Source organism: Pipistrellus kuhlii, unplaced genomic scaffold (assembly GCF_014108245.1).
Source record: "Pipistrellus kuhlii isolate mPipKuh1 unplaced genomic scaffold, mPipKuh1.p scaffold_m20_p_23, whole genome shotgun sequence".
Classification (NCBI taxonomy): domain Eukaryota; kingdom Metazoa; phylum Chordata; class Mammalia; order Chiroptera; family Vespertilionidae; genus Pipistrellus; species Pipistrellus kuhlii.
Window position 1 is genome coordinate 9,386,681 of NW_023425522.1, and position 23,444 is coordinate 9,410,124.

The 23,444-nt window shown below is 44.8% G+C and overlaps 1 protein-coding gene across 1 annotated transcript; it reads right to left on the bottom strand.

Moving 5' to 3' along the window:
* Positions 1 to 1,718: 1,718 nt before the first annotated feature.
* Positions 1,719 to 22,027, bottom strand: LOC118727041 (polyunsaturated fatty acid lipoxygenase ALOX12-like). The gene is given in 17 exon segments (XM_036452494.2): positions 1,719 to 1,744; positions 1,789 to 2,020; positions 2,142 to 2,312; positions 2,423 to 2,523; positions 4,267 to 4,388; positions 4,893 to 5,062; positions 14,175 to 14,261; positions 16,598 to 16,807; positions 17,442 to 17,585; positions 18,120 to 18,158; positions 18,160 to 18,281; positions 18,527 to 18,629; positions 18,701 to 18,845; positions 18,933 to 19,014; positions 21,222 to 21,334; positions 21,336 to 21,397; positions 21,875 to 22,027. Coding segments are annotated over 17 exon segments (2,064 nt in total). The 5' UTR covers positions 22,010 to 22,027.
* Positions 22,028 to 23,444: the final 1,417 nt, after the last annotated feature.

A 23,444-nucleotide genomic window follows, 5' to 3' on the forward strand; every position in this document is an offset into this window, starting at 1 on the left:
CCTGCTTTTTGCCACTCCCCTGGGATTACGTCTCACAGCCCCGTCTCCCCTTGCCGGAGCCTGGGTCCCCAGGGTCTGACCCATAACTGGGGCTCAGCGCTGCTGGTTCGGGGTTTCAGGCCAGGCTGGGGGTTTTATTTTCTTCCTGCTAGGGAACGCCAGGCAGGCCCCCAGCCTTCTCCTCCTCTCCCGCTGCGACCTCTCCGAGCGTGCGCGCATGCGGGCGCGCAGCATGTCTCCGTACCTTGGGCTTTTTTCAGCTCCTCTGATTTTTCTTCTGGTTTTCTCTTTCCTTCTTGTTGTAGAATTTTCAGTCAGTCGACTACCTGTAGCTCTGGGCAATGGCCACTCTACATTTTAGTTGTATTCCATTGAAATTATTGTGTGCTGCTGCAGTTAGGTGTCTACCTGAGCAGCCATCTTGGATCCTCCTCCTGATTTTCATATTATGCTTTTATTATTATAGAAAATTGAATTAAAATGCTAAGATGAAAAAATGAATAAAATTGCGGAGCGTTCTTGGCATTGGGAATAATTAAGTAACATTTTGTTACCAAACATGGAATACTAAGTGGTTTTGGATGCCAAATCCAGGAAAAATATGGGCTGTTAGGAAAAGTCTAGGGAAAGTAGACTCTGAATAGGATGTGAAGGTGCGTGGTCCTGCTAAATGCACTGGATAAAGAAATAGTGCACAAAAAGTCACTTTGCTTCCCTGCTGTAAACTAAGGGAGTGGATTTTAGGCCCTTTGAATATGGTAGGGGACATGATTTTAAGAATATGAGTAAGTCATTCACTCCAAAGAAAAAGTTTGTATGCTTCCCTGGCAAGAGACTGGTTTGTAATAATCATTCAGGGAAATGCATGTTTGAAGAACACAGTTCTGTTCTGAGCTTGTACCCAGTCTAGTGAAGACAGTGATCAAAGCATAATTGAGAGGGGTCATTTTGAACCCAAGACCCTGGAAGTAGACAAACAGCATAATTTTGTGGTACTTTTCCATTTATTTTGTGCATATTGTTCTAAAAAGGGTGGTGAAAGAAAACATAGAACCTGGATCCCATGTAGAGGCTCCAGTGTATTAAAGGGACTGGGAAAATGACATTTCATGTCTCTTTTGTTTGAGACTCTTTGGGGAAGGAAGCAAAAAGATTTTAGTCTGCTCTAGGAGCATCGTTTTTATTCCATTGTAGGTGCCTGAATAGGAGAAGTAGAGGTGGAGGGAAAGTTGCAAAGGAACAGAATCAGGAATTTTTAAGTTGGCCACCAAACATGAAGTCTAGCTCCTGAGAAAGAAGAATTTGTTGAGGTAGTTCATTTCTCCAATAAATCTTTCCACTCACCCCTGAGAGCATCCTCTGGACGTTTGCAAGTAGTGTCAGTGCCTCAGGCCAGGTTTTTGTATTTTTACATGTTGTAAACCAAAAGAAGAATATTTTGTGACACCTGAAGTTTACATTTCACCAACTATGAATAAAGTTTTATTAGACCACATTCATACTCATTCATTTTTTATATTGACTGTTTTTTAAAAAATATATATTTTTTATTGATTTCAGAGAGGAAGGGAGAGTGAGAGATAGAAACATCAATAATGAGAGAGAATCATTGATCAGCTGCTTCCAACATGCTCCTTACTGGGGATCAAGCTTGCAACCTGGGCATATGCCTTTGATCAGAATTGAACCAGGGACCCTTCAATCTGTAGGCTGACTGGCTAGGGCAGATATTGGCTGATTTTTGCTACAATAGAAGATGAGTAGTGTGACAGAGACTGTGTGGCCTGCCTGTGGGATACTGAAGTAGAGAATTTATTTGGGAGAGCTGAAGGTCTCCAGGTGGGGGTGCCATACTGTTCTCTATGTTGCTGGGCTTTAAGTATTCGTAGGCAAGGTCAAGCTGCTCATTCCGGGCTGTCATTTCCTTTTCCCAGTTTTCCAGGTCTGCTTGGAATTGGTCCAGTACAGCTTTGGTCTTGGAGCCTGAGAAATACTTTTCTTTGTGATGCCCCAGAGGAACCTAAGAAGGAACAAAAGATCAACCAGTTTCTAGTCTGAAGGCTGAAGCACCTTGAGCCTAGCCCCTTACTCTGATGTTTCCCTTCCATCATCATTTCTCTTTCCCTGGAGGCCTCACTTACCATGTCTGGCTGGCGTCGACCCAGATGCCATGTGATGGTCATTTGAAAACAGGCCTGTTGGACATCAGGGAGTGAGCCCATCACTGTGGCCATTGTCACATCTTCCTTGGTGGTGGGTGGGGGCATTCGCATTGTGCATGGGGCATTGGGGACCCAGGCATACCAGTCCAGCTGGGGAAAGAAAGTACAACCTTAGGATCCTGGCACTTAGGGTTTAAACCCCTATCTTTCCCTTGGGTATCCACTTGCTTTCAGGGCCCTGGGCTTTCATGTGTCTATACCTGGCCCTTGTTGATGGCCCCATGCTGGGCACTGCACGTGAACACACACATGGTAAGGAAATGGCAGAGTTGATTCCGAGACTGGAAGGAGACAGGGAAACCTGGGGAGGAAAGAAATAGGATTCAGAGGCTATAGCATGAGAGGAGAGAAATAAAGGTTGATGTCTTGGGATGTCTGCCTATTGGAATTGATGGGTGTTGGTTCATTTATTCAAATATATTTACATCAGACATGATTTCCAGTTCAAGCTCAAGCAATCTAATTTGGATACCTTAGGCCAATTAAATTCTCTGACCTTAATTTCTTCACCTGTAAAGTGTAGATGATACTTACCTTATAAATGAGATACTGTATAAAAATGGATACAAGTGTTTAGTAAATAATAATTCTTGTATTTATGGAAGGGTTGGAGGCTGAAAATATTGACTAATTGAATATCTTCTGCCTTAAAAAATGGTTAAGAATTTAGGGTTGCTTCCCCTATTTCCAGATAGGGAATTATAAGTGCCTGAATTATAAGGTGAGGAATAAGAGAAGTCATGGATTCCTAGTGTCACAGCCAAGAGAGGCTTTCCAAAAGTTGTCCCAAGCCACCTAATAATTCTATCAGTCAAGTGAAACAAGTACAATATAATCACTCTCTTTTTATAGATAAAATGGACACAGTTGGGAAAAGGCAGAGGCTGACCTTGAACTTGGGATTCTGACTGATAATTGCTGATAGTTTTTAATCTTAGCACATTTCCTCCACAAGTCTGTTGGGAAAATTGGGTAAAAGTCAGGTATGAGAACTAGGGGGAGAGAATGAGAGGCAGTTAGATGGAGGTTAAAGTTAACATGTGAAAGTTGTTATTGATACTAGTTGAGGAAAAGATGGCCAGGCAGAGGAAGTAGAGACTTTTGGGGGCAAGTGGAGCCTAAGGAACAGTATGGAGATGTCTTAGAGAGTTGGTCCTGGGAGGGTGGGGATGGTGCAGCCTCAGGTTCCGCAGGGAGAGGCCCCTCCAGAGCGCAGGTGTTGGTTTATTGCTGACTGCACCTCCAGGGTATGGCCACGATGCCCCCTCCCCCCAATAAATGTCAGTAGGTGTCCTACAGAGGCAGATGCTGGTGTGAAGTGTGAGGAGCAGGGACTGAAGGACGATTTGAAGCGGTCCAGGTTGGTCCACGCGTGCTGGAGAGAGGAGGATGAACTAGGAGAACCCAAGAAAGGCAATTTCTTCCCCAGCAGTTAAGTGTGATTAGGGTATGCTACAGCTAATGACTAGATCTTAAGCCAGTGGCTAGATCCTAGCAGGGGTGAGGTGGCCGAGAGAGGACAGATTGGCAAAGGAATATGAGTCCCAAGGGACAGGGAACTGAGTTTAGATTTGAACCAAAAGGTATAATAGTGAGCTTGCACTTAGAATGACCTTGCATGCCTGGATAGTAGCAGATAGGATAAGAGAGGAAAACCAGCATGGGTCATGATGGAAAAATCTTCCCATTCATATCCTCAGGCAGGAAAATAGACACCATGGGAGAGTTGACTCTAGTAGGGCCTGGGCAGATCCCTTCCCCACTGGCTGTTCTGGACCCACTGGGCCTAATGCTGTGGCAGGTTGGAGGCATATGTGACTAGGCAAAGGGGAGGGACATAAAAGTTATGGTCAGGGTCTCTGAGGGGATTAATCCTTGGGCTTCTAGGATGGTCCTAACTCCTAGGAGGTGGGAATGAGATGCTTCATGTTTGGAGGGAGAGAGGGTAATGAGAGGTTGGGATCATGTCCCCAGAAGGACATGGCTGATAAGAGGCTCCAAGCAGAGTGTCTGAGGAGCTTCCTTCTCTGGGGAGGGATCTCACCTCAGTCCTGGGCCTGGCACAGCCCCAGCTCAGTGATCTCCCGACACCAGGCCTGCAGCTCAGGGTCCCCTCTCACGATGTCATCCCTGTGGTAGAAGAGGTGGACGATCCCCTCCACGTACCTGCCCAGAGGAGAAGGGAGCTGAGCTCCTTGAGAGTACAAGGCTCTAGCCTCTGACCATTAATTCTTTTCTGTGGCCTCTGTCCAACACACTCTTACTGTGTCTGAGTGTAGATCCTTCAAGACTTGTCTTTTGGGACATTCCCCAGCTCTTTCTACACATTAGTGTAGAAAAGAATGAAAATGTGGGTCATTACTTCTAGAAATTATATATATATAATTGGTATAGTCATTCTTCCTGACAAAAACCCTGACTTGTCCAGATCTCTTTCCTCATTCACGGCTATCCCAGCTGATGCTTTCTACCCCCATCCTAGTCTATTCCTATCAAACCGTACTCACTCTCTCCTCATTCTTCCTCTTCTCTCCCAGGAATAAGTCTTCTGCTCCTCATGTCTGACTCTTCTTTTTTCATGTTTCCTGTGCCCCATGCTGACCTAACGCAAGAGCCCCATTCTCATTGTTGCCAATGGTCCTTCCTTTCTCAGCTCCCACTCTCACCCACCGAGCAATGATGTCCCAGAGCCGTAAAGCATCATGGGCATAGAGAGCACTTGGGATTCCCAGCAGGCCCCGGTCAGCCAGATCGTCAGGAGGACAGAGGGAGCGGTAGGTCAACTTAGCCATGGCCTGATGCATCAACTGCACATGGCCCCCTCTGCCTGTGCTCATAGCCTGGAACAAAGAGAGGATAGGCCTTGAGGAAGAAGATAGAGCATAGTGTACAGGAGGTTCATATGTGAGGTTCTCACATTTAATGACATCAGTATAAAGGGACAGGCCCCTGGGTTTAAGGGTCAGGGCATTTACACAGATTGGTCTGGGATTTAAAAACAAATGTTTTTTTTTATTGATTTTAAAGAGAGAAAAGGGGCCCTAACTGGTTTGGCTCAGTGGATAGAGCGTCTGCCTATGGACTGAAGTGTCCCAGGTTCAATTCCGGTCAAGGGCATGTACCTTGGTTGCAGGCACATCCCCAGTAGGGAGTGTGCAGGAGGCAGCTGATTGATGTTTCTCTCTCATTGATATTTCTAACTCTCTACTTCTCGCCCTTCCTCTTTTTAAAAAATCAATAAAATATATTTTAAAAAATAAAGAGAGAAAAAGGGAGAGGGAGAGAGATACATCTATCAGCTGCCTCCTGCATGCCCCCTACTCTTGATTGAGCCTACAATCTGTGCATGTGCCCTGACCAGAAATCAATTAGTCACCTCCCGGTCCATGGGACAATGCTCAACCAAATGAGCCACACCAGCCAGGTCAGTCTGAGATCTTAAAAGTGATAGGAGATCATGCAGAGCTGGATGATTGGGTAGCCCCATATTCCATTACCTCCTTACCTTATCAAACACACCTCCATGTGAGATGAGTTGGCCTCGTCCCCGTGTGTTGATCTCCATGGTGTAGCGGGTGTGTGGGATCAGGAGCTGGAGGGAGAAGGGTGGAGGGATGGTTTATGGGGGACATGCTTGGGACCGCCTTCTTTTTTAAAAAAATATATATTTTATGACTTTTTACAGAGAGGAAGAGAGAGAGATAGAGAGTTAGAAACATCAATGAGAGAGAATCATTGATCAGCTGCTTCTTGCACACCCCTGCTGGGAATGTGCCTGCAACCAAGGTACATGCCCTTGACCGGAATTGAACCTGGGACCTTTCAGTCCCCAGGCTCTATCCACTGAGTCAAACCGGTTTTGGCTGCTAGGGTCCTTCTTTATCAGGGAGTGGCGCGCAGCATAGTGGCCTCCTGTCCATGATGCTTTCCTTTTTGCTAGTGTCTTTGCAGGCTGGTCCCCAATACTTCTCTGGTCACTCATTCTCATGCTCTTTATTCCCCTGTGAGTCAGGCTCTAGAGCTAGACTGACCTGGGTTTCAATCTACACTTTGATCCCTGTCCAAGGTAATGGACTCTCTAATAATAATCTGTCTCATTCCCTACCTATGACTTCATCTGCCAACAGGGGGTGATAATAGGGTCTCTTATTTCAGGAGGCAGTGGTGATGCTTAGGTGAGTGATGTATGAAGAGGGTTTAGTACACACAGAAGTCCTCAAGTCTCAGCTGTATCATTTGTTTTCATAATTTCTACCTTGAGTGTTTGATTTTAAAGAATCAGCACAGTCCTTTTGATTTTCTTTTGTTCTATCATTTGTATCCTCATAGTTTATAATTACCCCTCTACTCATTATCAAAGCCACACCCTTATCCGCTGGCCGCTTCACTGTTGGCTTTTAGGGGGTGAACATCTCTCCTCAGAATGAGAGGGACCATTCTGAGCTACTTATTTAAGCAGCAGAGGGGCTGTCGTCAAATCTGCCCAACCCCCAGTTAGGCAGTTAGGTCCCGTCTATCTTTAACAGCTTTTAAAAATTCTTAGTTTTTAATTGACTTCAGAGAGGAAGGGAGAGGAAGAGAGATAGACATCAATAAAGAGAGAGAACCATTGATTGGCTGCCTCCTGCATGCCCCTTACTGGGATTGAGCCTGCAACCTGGGCACATGCCCTTGGCCAAAATCCAACCTGGGACCCTTTAGTCCACAGGTGGATGCTTTATCCACTGAGCCAAACCAGCTAGGGCTTTAATAGCTTTTTAAAAAATAGCTTTCCTTAGGTAAGGCCCCCTGATCCTCACATACAATTCTTTTTTTTTTAAATTAATTAATTTATTTTTTTACATATTTTAATGATTTTTTTTGCCCCCCTCCCTCCGTCCCACATATCCCCTCCCTCCCCAGAGTTTTATGTCCATTGGTTGTACTTATATGCATGTATACAAGTCCTTCGGTTGATCTATTATCTCCCCCAGATCCTCCTCCTCTCCCAGCTGTAATTTGACAATCTGCTTGTTGCTTTACTGTCTCTATATCTATCTTTTGGTTCATCAGTTTATAATGATCTTTATTATCTACAAATGATTGGGGTCATGTGGTGTTTTCCTTTCATTGATTGGCTTATTTCACTCAGCATGATGTTCTCCAATTCCATCCAGGTTGCTGCAAATGATGAAAATTCCTTCTTTTTTATGGCAGCATAGTATTTCATTGTGTAGATGTACCATAGTTTTTGGATCCAATCATCTGCTGACGGGCACCTAGGCTGTTTCCAAATTCTGGCTATTGTAGATTGTGCTGCTATGAACATAGGGGTGCATATATCCTTTCTGATTGGTGTTTCTAGTTTTTTGGGATATATTCCTAGGAGTGGGATTACTGGGTCAAATGGGAGTTCCATTTTCAGTTTTTTGAGGAAACTCCACACTGTTCTCCACAGTGGTTGCACCAGTCTGCATTCCCACCAGCAGTGCACGAGGGTTCCTTTTTCTCCGCAACCTCGCCAACACTTGTCGTTTGTTGATTTGTTGATGTTGGCCGTTCTGACAGGTGTGAGATGGTACCGCATTGTTGTTTTGATTTGCATCTCTCGTATAATTAGTGACTTTGAGCATGTTTTCATGTGCCTCTTGGCCTTCCTTCTGTCTTCTTTTGAAAAGATTCTATTTAGGTCTGTTGCCTATTTTTTTTTATTGGATCATTTATCTTCCTTTTATTAAGTTGTATAAACTGCCTGTAGATGTTGGAGATTAAACCTTTATCAGTGATAACGTTTGCAAATATGTTCTCCCATACAGTGGGCTTACTTGTTGTATTGTTGATGGTTTCTTTTGCTGTGCAAAAGCTTTTTATTTTGATGTAGTCCCATTTGTTTATTTTCTCTTTAGCTTCCATTGCCCTAGGGGCAGTATCAGTGAAGAAGTTCTTTTGGCATATGTCTGAGATTTTGCTGCCTGTGGATGCCTCTAGTATTTTTACGGTTTCCCTTTTATGTTTAAGTCCTGTATCCATTTTGAGTTTATTTTTGTGTATGGTGTAAGTTGGTGATCTATGGTAGTTTCATTTTTTTGCATGTATCTGTCCAATTTTGCCAACACCATTTATTGAAGAGACTGTCTTGACTCCATCCTTTGTCATCCTGCCATACTCACCGTTGCTTTGAGTGGGGACTCAGGCGGGGGTGGGGAGTGAGTGGGGCTTGGGGACCCAGGTGCTACTCAGGGCCCAGAGGTCAGCTGGGACCTGCCCTTCCATGCCAGATGCTGGTGCTTTGATCACTGGCCAGGCCTAGGGACTGCACCTATGCACGAATTTCATGCACCAGGCCTCTAGGAAGCCAGAAGCCCAAGGAAAGCGAAAGTACCTCTAAAGAACAGATTGGATCAATATGTCAGTAAAAGGCAGGCTATGTTAAGTATAAAGCTGTGGTGATTATGTTAGTGTGGTATAAATACTGGAAAGCTAAGAACTATTTTATTTATATTGATAGATGGCAACTTAATCTATGTCAACATTATAGATGATAAGGGAGGATGGGCTTTTCAATGAACAGTGCTGTGATAACTGATATCCAGATTAGAAAAAAGGAATGGAATTAACTTATATCTCTCACTGTATTGAAAATTAGGTACACCATTAAAAATACCTTTAAATCACTTATATCAATGATAAGGTAATACCATTATATAATGATTTATTGACAAATAGAGAAGGCAAAATATCCAGAGGAAAGAAAACATTACATGAGTAGCTATTTGATTTCTCTAAGGGAGTTGGTTTCAAGTTAAAGATCATTCTCTTAAGGGAACTGGAAGTAAGGACAATGCCTCATGCAGGTGAGGTATTTAGGTAGGGAACTCAAGAGGAGAAGATACAACCATAGCAACTCAGACCCATGAAAACAGTAAATATCAGGGGGAAATGTTAAGCATGGTGGGGGCCTCAAGTATATGAATATATGAGCCCATTTGGGCTCAGATAGTGATACTGCTCTCTACAAGGCTGGGCTTCAGGTATTCATAGGGAAGGTCTAGCTGCTCATTCTGGGCCTCGATTTCCCTTTCCAAGTTGTCCAGATCAGCCTGAAACTGCCTTAAAACAGCCTTGGGCTCAGGACCTGAGAAATACTCTTCTTTGTGATGCCCCAGTGGTACCTGAAGCAGAAAGAAAGGACCAATCATCTTCTAGTTCTAAGACAAAGGAACCCAAACTCCAGTACCTCACCCTAATGTCTCCTTGTTAGTCATCAATCCCATCAGAATTCCAGAGGTTTCTTCTCACCATGTCTAGCAAAGACCGGCTAACGAGCCAGGTGGCTAACATTTGAAGACTGGTCTGCCAGACATTAGGTAGTGAGCCCATCACTGTGTCCATTGTGACATCCTTTTTGGTGGTGGTTGGGGCCATCCGCATTGAGCTTGGGGCATTAGGGACCCAGGCATACCAGTCGAACTGGAAGAAGAAGAATCTGGAGTCACTCAGAAACTCTGATTCAGGAACTTAGACCTCAGCTCTGTTCCTCAAGTATACCCAAGCTTTCTCTCAGAGACCCAGACCTGGCCCATGTTGACTGCTGCATGCTGGGCAGAGCATGTGAAGATGCACATGGTAAAGAAATGACAGAGCTGAGCCCGAGACTGGAAGGACACAGGGAAACCTAGAGAAAAGAGCAAAGCTTAGACACTGCATTTCCAAAAGAGTGAGGAAATAAATGCTGATATCTTGTCATGTCCATATATTAGAATTAGTGAGTGTTCATTCATTTATTCATTTATTCAAAAAGTCATGTACTACTATGTACCAGACACTATAAAGGCACTGGGAATATGTTCATAGACAAAACAGACTGTAGTGGTGAAGAATAATAATAAACAGAATAACTAAGTAAAATTATACACAGCGTCTGAGATAGTGATAAGAATATAAGTAAGGCAAGGAAAGGAGATATGCGATGTAAAGGGGTGATAGCTAATAATTTAGTCAAGAGACCAGTCCTTGCTTTGCTGGTGATTAACTCATTACCTTGGACTACCTACTTAGCTTCTCTGAGCTTCTGTTTATTTTACTATGAAAATAGAGATGATAATACTTACCTTATAAAGGGACGGTTCATGCAAAGCCCCTCAGTCCATTGTAGGTATGTTTGTTTATAAGGTAGAGAGTGGGCAGGGCCGAGAAGCTGGTTGGTCAACTATCCCGTGTTCAAGTGTTAAAAGCAACAGGAGAGAGGTAGACACCCAAAATAAAATGGTACAGGAGAGTGACAGGCTCTATATAAAGGAGAATATCCATGTGGCTACTAAACCTAAGACAGGTTCCTCGATTCTACCAGTCACTAGGAGAATACAACCTAAACTCATAATGCGAAAACATAACATTCACAATATGACCAAAGCATTTTTTCAAATATTTGAGAAGATACTGACTATACCTCATACTCTGTGGAAGATGAGTAAATGTATACAAGCACACTGGAAAACTGTCAGAAACCACTAAAGCAGAACATACACATATCCTATGACCATCAATTTCACTTCTAGATACACACCCAACAGAACTGTACACATGACATTGTTCACAGCAGCAATGACATTAATAGCCTCGAAATGGAAACAAACCAAATGCCCATCAATGGGAGAAAGGAAAAAAAATAAAGTCTACCATATTCACAAAATAGAATAATATATAATGAGAACAATGAACTACATGCTACATTTCACCGCAGCATGGGTAAATTTCAAACAATTTGGAGACATTAGTGAGTGCATGTTTTTGTGTAAAGTTCAAACAGGTAAAACTAACCTGTGCAGTATGAAGTGGTTACCTTTGGATGGGCAAAGACTGGACTAGCACAAGGGGCTTTCTGGGGAGCTAGTAATGTGTTTTTTTTGTTTTGTTTGTTTGTTTTTTTTAATTTGTGCTAATTATACAGGTATGTCACTTTACTGAAAGTTCAAGTTGTAGCCTATGATTTATAACATTAACTTTTTTTTAGTGTATATTATTTTAATAAAATTTCCAACCTCCCCCAACGTGGTTAAGAATACGAGGTTGCTCTCCTAATTTCTGGAAAGCAGTTCCAGGTATCTGGGCTATGATGCAGAAAAAAAGCAGTCATGGACTCATTTTGGAACTGGAACACCATCAAATCCACTCAATTTACAGTTGAGATGCTGCTCAGGGTGTTTAAGGACCTGCTCACATATTACACTTGCTGACCGTATTCGGGAGGTAATTTTTCGGAGTGGGGCATAGGATCACAATAATTTTATATTGATTGTTTTACACGTTTCAACTTTGTCACATTATTTCAATTGGGAGAAGAAATACATTCATTTCAGTGAAAGGATATTAAAAGCCAATGAGATTAAATAGCTTTCTCAAGCAGAGGTCTGGGAAGAGAAAATCTCAACACACTGCCTTTAGTGAGGGTGATGAGCGAAGGATGGCACAAAGACAACCATGAAAGTTGCCGGAGACAAAATGTGGGTGCAAGAGGTTAAAGCTCACATTCGAATAAGTTTTACAAGTGCTCTAATGTGGATATTTCACGGGCAGAAGCACGAAAGAGAGAATGAGAAGGGTGTTTTGGATCAGGTGGAGCCTGATGGCCAGAAATGAGACATACTACAGAGATTTTGGTCGTGAAGGGCTTTGGAGGTGTTCTTGGATGAATGGGGAAGGTACAGCCCCAGATAGGACTCCAATCCATGGTAGGCGTTTGGTTTATGATGTGTGCATCCTGTGGGCCTGGTTATAAGTAACAGATCTTAGCTGTTGGCGAAAGTTATTGCACAGAGGGAGTGTAAGGCATTTAAAGGAGCTAAAGGATGATTCAAAAAACAGTCCCTTCTGGCCTATGTGTATGAGAGAGAGGAATATGAATCTAGGAAGAGCTCAAGAAAGGCTATTTCTTAGTTATCAATTTAAAATGGGGTAGGGGAACTACAGGTGGTTAGTTCACTGGTGAGGAGTACACTTTTTTTTTTTTTTTTTTTTTTTTTTTTTTTTAAGAAACTTCAGTCTCAAGGATCATGACACTGAGTTTGGGTTCAAGTCAAATATATACAGTACTGAGACTACATCTAAAAATGGCCCTGCACTTGGCAGGCGTGTAGGATGTCTGGATCCTGTGTGAGTGCTGGACAGTATTAAGAAGGAAAAAAGGGAGGGAAAGCTAGGGTAGGATTTCATGGGCCCCCCATTTCTATCCTTAATAAAGAAAACAGACAATAATTAGAAGAGCCTGGCAGGGCCTGGGCAGATCCCTTACTGACTATGGCTCTGGCCTTATTAGTCCCTATGGCAGGTTAGGGCCTCTTTGAAAAGGAGGGGGAGGCCAATTCTTGGGTTTCTAGAATTGTCCTGAGACTTAGGAAGTAGGAATGGGAATAAGATGCTCCATGTGTGGTGGGACATGGCTGATGAAGGGTTGGGGTCATGGTCCCAGAAGGGCAAGACTGAAAAGGGCCTCTGGTCACAGGGTCTAGGAGCTCCCTTCTCTGGGGAGGGATCTTACCTCGGTCCTGGGCCTGGCACAGCCCCACCTCAGTGATCTCCTGACACCAGGCCTGCAGCTCAGGGTCCCCTCTCACGACATCATCCCCGTGGTAGAAGAGGTGGATGATCCCCTCCCCTACCTGCCTAGAGGAGAAGGGAGCTGAGCTCCTGGAGAGTAGAAAGCTCTAGTCTCTTGCTGCTACTCCTTTTCTGTGTTGTCTATCCAGCTGATTCTCACTGTACCTGAGGACAGATCTGATAAGACTTTCCTTTTGGGGCACCCTGAAGGTCTTTCTACAGGCTAGTTTAGAAAGGAAATGTGGGACGTTAGTTTTAAGAATTCTGCCTGGCCAATGTGCCTCAGTGGTTGAGTGTGGACCTATGAACCAGGAGGTGACAGTTCAATTCCCAGTTGGGGCACATGTCTGGGTTGCTGGCTAGATCCTTAACACACATGTGTCAAACACAAGGCCCGCGGGCCAAATCCGTCCCGCCAGGCCTTGCAATGTCTCCCGCACCGCGCTGTCATCACTGCACTCCGCTGAGTTTCCATCACAATGACAGTTTATGATTGTTCAGTAAACCATTCGGCCCGCGATTTAGGCTGGATTTTAGATTTTGGCCCCTTCTCTGATTGAGTTCGACACCCCTACCTTAACAGGTGGCAGCTAATCAATGATTCTCATTGATGATTCTATAACTTTCTCCCTCTCCCTCTCTGAAATCAATATAAATAAATATATAATAGCATTATGGTTCATAGTCACTCTTCATAACAAAATGGTCTACCCTCTTTAACTTTAGTATAGGTGTCTGATTCCCCCAGATCCCTTAGGTTTACTCACCCATACAACTCTGTTCACTTATATTGCCTATTTCAGCCTTGACATCCTCAGATCCTACTTTCTATTCCTCATCTCTTCTCAATAGACTCCTTTGCTTCTCCTTTCTGGACTTTCTTCTTTCATATTTCTTTGGCCTCATGGTGACCTCAGGTTAAAGCCCCATTCTCACTGTTCCCAATGTCCTTTTATTTCTCCACCTCTCACCCACCGGGCAGTGATCTCCCAGAGCTGAAAAGCATCATGGGCATAGAGGGCACTTGGGATTCCCAGCAGGCCCCAGTCAGCCAGATCGTCAGGAAGACAGAGGGAGCAGTAGGTCAGCTTAGCCATGGCCTGACGGAGCACCTATATATGGCCCCCTCCACCTGTGCTCCATGCCTGTGACAACAGAAATGAGAGGACTTGAGGGGACAAACAGAACCAGAAAACATGGCATAGTATGTAAAGTGGTCAGTTGTGGCCTTTTCAGATTCAATGACATTGGTTTAAAGGGGCAAGGCTCCTGGGTTAAAGGGTCAGGACAGTCACACAGCGGGGCCTGGAATGTTGAAAGTGACAGGAGGTCATGCAGACTTGGGTGATTGGGTGGCCCCACAATCCTCCTCCTGACCTTATCAAATAAGCCTCCTTCTGAGACGAGTTGGTTCCGTGCCCTGGTGTTGATGTCCAGGGTGTAGCGGGTGTGTGGGATCAGGAGCTGGAGGGAGAAGGGTGGAGGGGTGCTTTATGGAGGACATGCTTGGATCCTTATTAGTGAGCAGCACTCAGCATGTGGCTTTCTCTCCCTCTTTTCTTGATGCTTTCCTACCTGCTGGTGCCTTTGCCAGGTAGTCTCCTCCCTCTCTGATCTCTAGTCTCATATTCTCCTCTTCCTCTGTGAGTTGAGCTTTGGAGTCTGACTGACCTGGACTTTAATATACACTTCACCACTTAATTTGATACTTGACCAAGATAATAAACCCTCTAAACACCCATCTCTTTTTTTATTTACAGAGGATGACAATAGAGTCGCATCGCAGGCGCTGTGGTGATGCTTATGTGTATAACATATGAGAGTGTTCAGTACATTGCCTAGCACACAAATGTCCTTAAATAGTAGTTATTATTATCCCCACTTAGAGTATAGGTGTCATTTGAGAATCAGTCCTTTATCTTTGGATTTTAAAAAAAGATTTTTCTATCATACACATCCTTACAGTTTAAACTAGCCTTTCTATTAATTTTCAAAGTTGCTCCTCCAATCTTTAGTTATTTTACTCTTGCATTTTTAAAATTTCGGGGTTGGCCAAAACCGGTTTGGCTCAGTGGTAGAGCGTCGGTCTGCGGACTGAAAGGTCCCAGGTTTGATTCCGGTCAAGGGCATGTACGTTGGTGCGGGCACATCCCCGGTAGGGGGTGTGCAAGAGGCAGCTGGTCAATGTTTTTCTCTCATCGACATTTCTAGCTCTCTATCTCTCTCCCTTCCTCTCTGTACAATATCAATAAAATATATTTACAAAAAATAAATAAAATTTTGGGTTTGGATTGGGTAGGGGACTTTCAGTAAGAATTAAAAGAACCTTATTGATCTACCCTCTTTAACAGCAGAGGGGCTATTGTCAAATCTCCTCCCACCTCAAATTAGGCACTGTTAGTTAGGGCCCTCTCTCCTGCTTTCCTTTGCCCTTCAAAAAGGCGATCTGATCCTCATGTGTATTTCCTTTTGTCTTAAACAATTTTGTCTTCATCCAGTGATGGGGGATTCATGCAATATTGTTATTTATGTGAGCTGGTGATGCTGCAGAGAGGGAAGAACCCAACTGAAATAATTGGAACCAATATAACAAAGCAATTCACATTGGTCTGAAACCTCAGAAAGACTATTAAAGATGCTGAGTGTCAAAGGAAACCCCAAGTCTACATGAGGAGGGAAGAAACCAGAAGACAAAGAACTAATCATAAAAGCAAGAACTACTGCCAAAACCAGTTTGGCTCAGTGGTAGAGCATCAGTCTGCAGACTGAAAGGTCCCAGGTTCTATTCCGGTCAAGGGCATGTACATTGGTTGCAGGCACATCTCCGGTAGGGGGTGTGCAAGAGGCAGCTGGTCAATGTTTCTCTCTCATTGACGTTTCTAGCTCTCTCTCTCTCTCTCTCTCTCTCTCTCTCTCTCTCTCTCTCTCCTTTCCTCTATGTAAAAAACCAATAAAAATATATTTAAAAAAATAGCAAGAACTACTATTTTTTGTCACATTTAGCCTATGTAACGCTGGGCATGATGCAACTACTATTTCCTCTCATCACAAAGTCTTTGCATTTTCTTTCCATTGGTTTAACGACCATGTCATGCACCTCTCATTGGGCAGGTTAAATAAGCCCTTGGGCTGGTCTTTTATTCCTTTGATCTTCTACTTAATGAATCCTAAGCTGTGGTGTTGATTGCTTTCTGTCTTGATTTCACCTTTATATCCAGATTCTGTTCCATGGTTCTTATTTTTTTTTTAATTTAAATTCTTTATAGTTTAAAGTATTACACAAGTCCCCTTTCCCCCACCCTCCCCCCATTGACCTCTCCCCAGCTGATTGGTAATTTTTCATGTGTACCGTTTGTCTTGCCAGTTAAATGCTAACTCTGTGAAGCAGAGCAATACTTTTTATTTATGAAATTACATTCCTGCTCTACAGCAGACTCTGCTGGAGAATATCAGAACTGCATTACAATAAGTACTGAATGTATGCTAAGTAACTTGGCATCTCTCTGTATTATTTCTTCAAACTGCATAAGAACATATGATTATCTCAAAATAAAATAATTTAAACTTTAGAAATACAGCGACAAGGTGCAAGGTCCTGACACAATAATTGCCTCTTGTCTGTTTACAAATCACAAATATTTTTTTTATTACATCAACGCAGATACTCATTCAATTAGAAGAAGCTTGGTTAACTTCTTCCCAAACAGGTGGCTTATGCTTTTTAAATTCTAGAGAACTGTTGTGTTGTTTCCTTCCTCTGGGATGTGAGGGAGATGGGACAAGGAGGGTAGAGGATGTACCTTGAAGACAGGGTGCAGTCCTGGGAGGCACCTCATGGTGGCCACAGCGATGACCTCACCCAGCAGATGAGTGCTCAGCAAGTGATACTGGAGCTCATGCAGTTGGGAATCTGAACTTCGGACCCACATCTTTACCAGGAGCCAGGCAAGGGGAGGATCTGAGGGCAGGAACAGTGGTGGGGTGGGGCAGCTGGGGCTGGGAGGCTGGATCTGAAACCAAGAGAAGCTAAGCATTCATTGGCTTCTTCCTATGTTAGAAGCTATGCTTATTATTCTGGGGGAAACACTGGTGACTGATTGTTGTCTCCCAGGGATTATAATATAGTCGGAGGAATGAAGGCCCTTCTACTCATCCTCTCAAGTGCTGTGGGGAAGTGTCAGTGCCATGATGCTCAGGTTCAAAGCAGGAGGAATTGGAAAGAGGTGTCTAGTATGACTGAGGGAAACTTGATGAAGGTGAGAGTTAGGATGGTAGAATCAGAAGGAGAAGGTGGACACGTGAGATAAATAACAGTTCCTATGAACTGATTGATGAGAACAGTAAGTGTGAAAACACATTACAACCAAGGGAGAAAATATGTCTAAGAAAGAAGGGATATTCCACAGAATCATAGGTCAAAAAAGATAATCTTATGGTGAGAACTATCAGCATTCTGACTCTCAAATAGGCAATTCTAGGTGAGTAGTGAGTAGGCTGTAAGGTAGAAAGGAGATATTGGATATAAGGATAGATGTCACTGAACAATGCAGGGGTGGGTGACAGAGCCTGCTGTCTTTGTCCGCTGGCAGAGGTTGGGGATGAACATAGAGCAGCGTTGGGCAGAGGCTTCTGAGGATACCTCACCTGGATGACCATGGGCAGCAGCTTCCCACTGGGTTCCATCTTCAGCATGACAAGGGGGACAGCCAGGTACTGCTTCTCTCCTTGGATCACATTGCCTAAAATTCCATCCAGCAGGATGAAGTCAGCCTCAAACAGGGAACCATTCTAAGGAAAGAGGAATGAATCCAGGGTTAGAGTTGAAAGCATACATCCACAGGTCCAAGGCAAAGGGGAAGAAATGTAAAGACATCCACTCTCTTGTCATTATCCCCTATTAGTACCTAAGTCCCAGTGGCAGAAGTGAAGGAAGTATCAGAGCATCAAGTTCAAGTTCTCTTATTTTAGAGGGAGGGCTAAGACCCCATGGAAGGAAGCTTCCCTAGAGACATGCAGCTTGTCTGTGTCAGAGGCAGTTTTAGGGTTAAGTATGCCCATTGCTTCTGTCCCACAGGTATGCCCCGCTCTCCCCTGGTCAGGCTGCCCAAGCTCCTTTCTCCACCATCTCCTAATGGTCAGCTTTATTGGCAGAATCCAGCTTTGATGCTTTCCCTACATTTTCATCTATAGGTTTTCCCAGCAGAGGACTCTATACCCAGGGACAGTGGGTTACCACAGCCTCTCTTTCCAGACTCAACTTTGGTTCCTTCCCTTCACCACCTCACAGACAGGGAGAAGACAATCGGGGGCTGGAGGCTGTACCTGGAGTTCTTTCTCCAGCTGGGCCTGAAGCTCCTCCATCTCCTGAGGGTAGCACCAGCCGGGAGGGCAGAGAGGTGGAGCGTCTCAGCAGCATGGGGTTGGCGCCATTGAGGAACTGGTAGCCAAAAAGCTCATCATGCTGCCAGCGCTGGTGAACCTTCTCTGTGGGGTCAGACGGAAGATAGTCACCATAACCTGATGTTCCTCTCCTTCAGACTCTCCTTAATCTAGGATTTAGTCACATGACTCCTCCATACTCAGCCCACATGTTTTCATTCATGAGGCCTTTGTGAGATCCCCAGCCTTCAAATTATTTTTTGATAAGAAGTTTGGAGACTATGCAATGTGACACATACCTCATTAATAGGGTCATCAAGGGGTTATGGGGACTTGGACAAAAAACTGACCAGCCATGGCAGTCTTTTGTCCCCAGAAAATCTAATCAATATCTTCCAGACATTTCCAGGGGCTTGGCACAGTGTAAACATATTTGAGGACCATCTCCAAATCCTAGAGCAGACATCAAGGATGAAACCATCAATTTACCAAATCACACCTGTTTCTGGTTCCACCAGCCCCACTCCACTCTGACCATTTCCTTACCCTATAATCACTGTCCATTCATAGTTCATCCTCTTGTGCTCATGGAATCTCATATTTGAAGGCAGATCATCTATAGTGTCTGCAGCAATTGTCATGGGTAACCCTTCCTTCCAGGTGGCCCAGCTAGGATATGGGGACAAAGGTTAATGGAGGGGGTAGAAGTCATTGATGGAGGAAGTTGTCAGGGAAGGCTTGTAATAGGGTGGTCACCAGTAGATTTTCTGTCTTTCCTCCAGATCTTTTTCTCGATGCTTCTGGAACACATCCAAGCTATTATTTCCTGGCAGGCGGGCTGTGGAGACATCAAAGCAATTCTCTTCAAATGCTTTCTCATGCTATCCCCTGGCTTCACCCAATATCCTGTTTTTATTTTATTTTAAATTGTTGATAGTATTATAGATGTCCTCCAATTATTCTGTTCTTTCTCTCCTCTTCCCAGCCCCTGCCTGACTTGAGGTCTTCACCACACTATTGGCTGTATCCATTGGTTATGCATGTATGTGTATATGCTCTTTGGTTTAGCTCTTTCCATTTCACCCCCAACCCACCTCTGAGTATGTCAGTCTGTGCCATGCCTCCATGCATCTGGACCTTTTTTGTTCATCAGTTTATTCTGTTCATGAGATTCCACTTATAAGTGAGATCATGTGATACCTGTCTTTTTCTGACTGGTTTATTTCACACAGCATATTATTCTCCCATTATTACCCTTTGCAACAGCATGTCTATCCATGTTGTTAAAAAGGGTAAGGAAGCCTTCTTGTTTACAGTTGCATACTGTTCCATTGTGTAAGTGTACCATAGCTTTTTTATCTACTCATCTAATTATAGGTACCTGAGCTGTTTCCAGATCTTAGGCATTGTAAATAATGCTGCAATGAACATAGGTGTGCATACATTTTTTTTTTCCTGATTGGTGTTTAGGGCTTTTTAGGAAATATTCCTTGAAGTGGAATTGCACTCTCATATTTCTTTTTTTAAAAAAAATATATTTTATTGATTTTGTACAGAGAGGAAGGGAGAGAGATAGAGAGTTAGAAACATCAATGAGAGTCATCGATCAGCTGCCTCTTGCACACCCCCTACTGGGAATATGCCCGCAACCAAGGTACATGCCCTTGACCGGAATTGAACCCAGGTCCCTCAGTCCCCAAGCTGACGCTCTATCCATTGAGCGAAACCGGTTTCGGCACACTCTCCTATTTCTTAACCATATGGCAACATACTCCTTTGCCTTTGTCTCTGGCTCTGTCTCCCCTGCTTAATTCCCTAGTCATTCATCTTCACCCTCTCTGTCTTCTTGATTTCACCAATCTCCAATCTCATAGTTGTCCCAAGAGGAGAATCCAATTTTTTAATACCTTATTGTAACCATTAACTCAAAATTTTCTATCACTGTTCTTCATTACAATAGCTATAAACTTAATTCTTCCCCCCCACTTTTTATTATTAAATTATTATCTATGTACATATTTTAATATTGCCCCCCCCCCCATACATACCTTCCCTCCCCAGAGTTCTGTGTCCATTGGTTATACTTATATGCATGTATGCAAGTCCTTCGGTTGATCTCTTATCTCCTCCAGATTTCCCTACCCTCCCCCTTATAAACTTCATTCTTAATCAGCTGAAATGTCCACACCTATCCTACACCATCCCATATTCCTTTGTTAATTTCCCCTGTCCTGGCCCTTCTCTGTCCACACCTTAAGCTGTTCTCCAAAATGACATATTTCAAGTTAGGTACACTTACATCCTCTGACCTCAATGCCTGTTCCCTGGGACAAGGTATTCTATGTGCCAAATCAAATAGTGGATCCACATTGCTACTTTATCTGGCTTCATCCCATCTATCCTCGTCTTCACATAGTTTATAGTTGATCACCTGGCTTAATCCTGCTCATGGGTACCTATATTTACTTGTGCCTCAAAGACATTTTAGTTCAGGCTTCCATTCTTACTTGTCATTTCCCTCAATTGTCTCTCATACTTATTTCCCAAGATGACAGATTCTGTTTGCTGTCCTCATTCATCCTCAGCCAGTCAGTGTGCTCCCTGTCCTCACAGTTGTTTTTCATGTTTTCTCTCCCAAATCAGCTCTTCATGTCATATTATTTGCTGCTTCTGTTACATGCCTCCTCTCAGAGGTCCCATGTGCTACCTTACCTGTCCCTGCCCTAAATTGTTCCCAGTCACAGGGAGATCTCCTTCCCCTTTCACTTTGGCTCTTCTGCTTCCCAGCACCGCTGCTCCTCCCATTCTCTCTGCTCAGCTTTTGGGGAGGTGGGATCCACACATCCATTACTTCCTTGTCCAGTCCCACTTCCAGTTTTTTCATTCTGTGTATAACATTCCCCTTGTTTCCTGTCTTGTCCACCTTTAACCTGCTGAGCACGCACTATTTCAACCCCTATGGCCTTCCTCAATGATATCCCCTACTTTCCCCAACCTCCACTACTCCCTGGGTCCCCCACCCACTTCCCAGAGGCGCGCCCTCACCGGTGCCCTCGGGCAGGGTCAGCAGGCCCTCGCCCTGCACCCAGCGGTAGCAGGGGAAGGCGGCCTCCTCCCAGGCTCCCGGGCCCTGCATGGTGATGCGGTCCCAGAACCAGGCGCAACTTCACGAACTGCAGTGGCCCCAGGTCCTGGGGAACGTCCTGCTCAAACTCCTCCACCTGTGGGGACCAGAACCCGGAGAGACTTAGTAGCGGGGACCCTGGAGAGGACGCTTAACTGAGGGTGCGGGGTCCTCTGTGGAGTCAGGGACAGCATTGCCTCCTCCCAACACCTGCGTGGTGGGTCTCAGACGCCCATTTCACCGGGAAGACCTGGAAGGCGGGGCGAGGCCCTGGGTATTTTGAATGGAACGCGGAGCATCATCACCTACACCTGCCCCTTTTCTGAACTCCCGCAGCCTTTGCTCCCCCCTGGGACCTTTTCTTTGGCCACGGACCCCACAGTGACACTGGCCTCCGGTAAACTGGGAAAGTGGTGAAGGATGCCTGGATCGCTGGCGGGGGGACCTCAGCGCTCAGGTGCAGGTGGCCCTTCTCATTGGAAGTTGTGCTGTAACTGGCTCTCGGCTTCCAGGCCCCACCCTCCCGCCCGCCCTCTCGCTGCAGAGCCCAGGTGAGGTCTGCGTCCCCGCCCACCTGGCCCCGCGCTGGCCGCAGCTGCAGCTCCAGCTCCGCCTCCCCGCGCTCCCCCACCAACCACAGCTGCACGCGGTTGAATGACCCAGAGAAGGGCCAGGCCCCGGTGGCCACGCGGATGCGGTAGAGGCCCATGGCAGCAGGTGGGCTCTCCTGGGTGGCAGAGGTCCCGTTACTGGGACCAAAGATTCCGCGGCCAGGCTTTCTCCTGCTGCCTCAGGACAAGTCCAGGGCTTAATAAAGCAGGACTCAGTGTGCCAGCCCACTGCAGGACTGGGCCCCACTCCAGACAAACCTGAACCTGGATTAGCCCAGAGGGCGGGGAAAAGCAGCTGCTCCTCTCAGCAAAGTGCTGAGAAGTGAGGCCAGGGGGAAGATGAGGGGTTGAGCCTGGGTGGGGCAAGAGATGGAGATGGGGAGGGAGATTCCACCAAAATTTTCTTTCTAGGCCCCCATTCTCCCTGATATACACTCGGCGACATTTTTACTGTTGAATAGCGTTTTCTGAAGGTGCCTGGGTTCCAATTACTTTTCTTGCTGGCAGTGCCTGACGTCCTTTGGTGATTGTACACACTTTCTCTTCACCTACTTGCTAAAGGAGCAGTGGGATTGTCATTGTGGGCCATAGAAGGCCCTGCTTCTTCTTTTAAAAAAATTTATTTTAAAAATGTGTTTTACTTATTTATTTATTCATTTGTTTATTTTTATTAATCTTCACCTGAGAATATTTTTCCATTGATTTTTAGGGAGGGAAGAAGGGAGGAGGGGAGACACACAGAGAAACATCTATGTGAGAGAAGCACATGGGTTGGTTGCCTCCCACTTCACCTTCTCCCCCTTGACTGGGGCCTGCATAGAGCCTGCAACCCAGGGACGTGCCCTTGACGGGAATTGAAACTGGGACCCTTCAGTTGGGGTCCTGAAGGTCCTAACGTTCTATCCACTAAGCCAAACTGGCTAGGGCTAAATATGTTTTTAAAATTGATTTCAGAGAGCCGAAACCGGTTTGGCTCAATGGATAGAGTGTCGGCTTGGGGACTGAAGAGACTCGGGTTCGATTCCGGTCAAGGGCATGTGCCTTGGTTGCGGGCATATCCCCAGTAGGGGGTGTGCAAGAGGCAGCTGATCGATGACTCTCTCTCATCTATGTTTCTAACTCTCTATCTCTCTCTTTTCCTCTCTGTACAAAATCAATAAACTATATTTAAAAAAATTAATTTCAGAGAGAGAAAGAGATAGAAACATCAATGATGAGAGAATCATCCATCAGTTGTCTTCTGCACACCCCGTACTGGGGATTGAGCCTGCAGCTCAGGCATGTGCCCTGATGGGAATTGAAAGGTGATCTCCTGGTTCACTGGTCCATGCTCAACCACTGAGCACACAGACTGGGCTGCAGGACCTTCTTGATAAAGGATGAAGGACCTCCAGAATTCAGGATAAGTTAGAGTGTTTCCTGTAATAAGACTTTTGGTGTCTATGCACCTAGAATAGGTAATGCATCCCTCTTCTTCCTTTTGTTTTCTATGCACATCCCATCCCAAGTCAGACAACCAATGTCAATATCTAC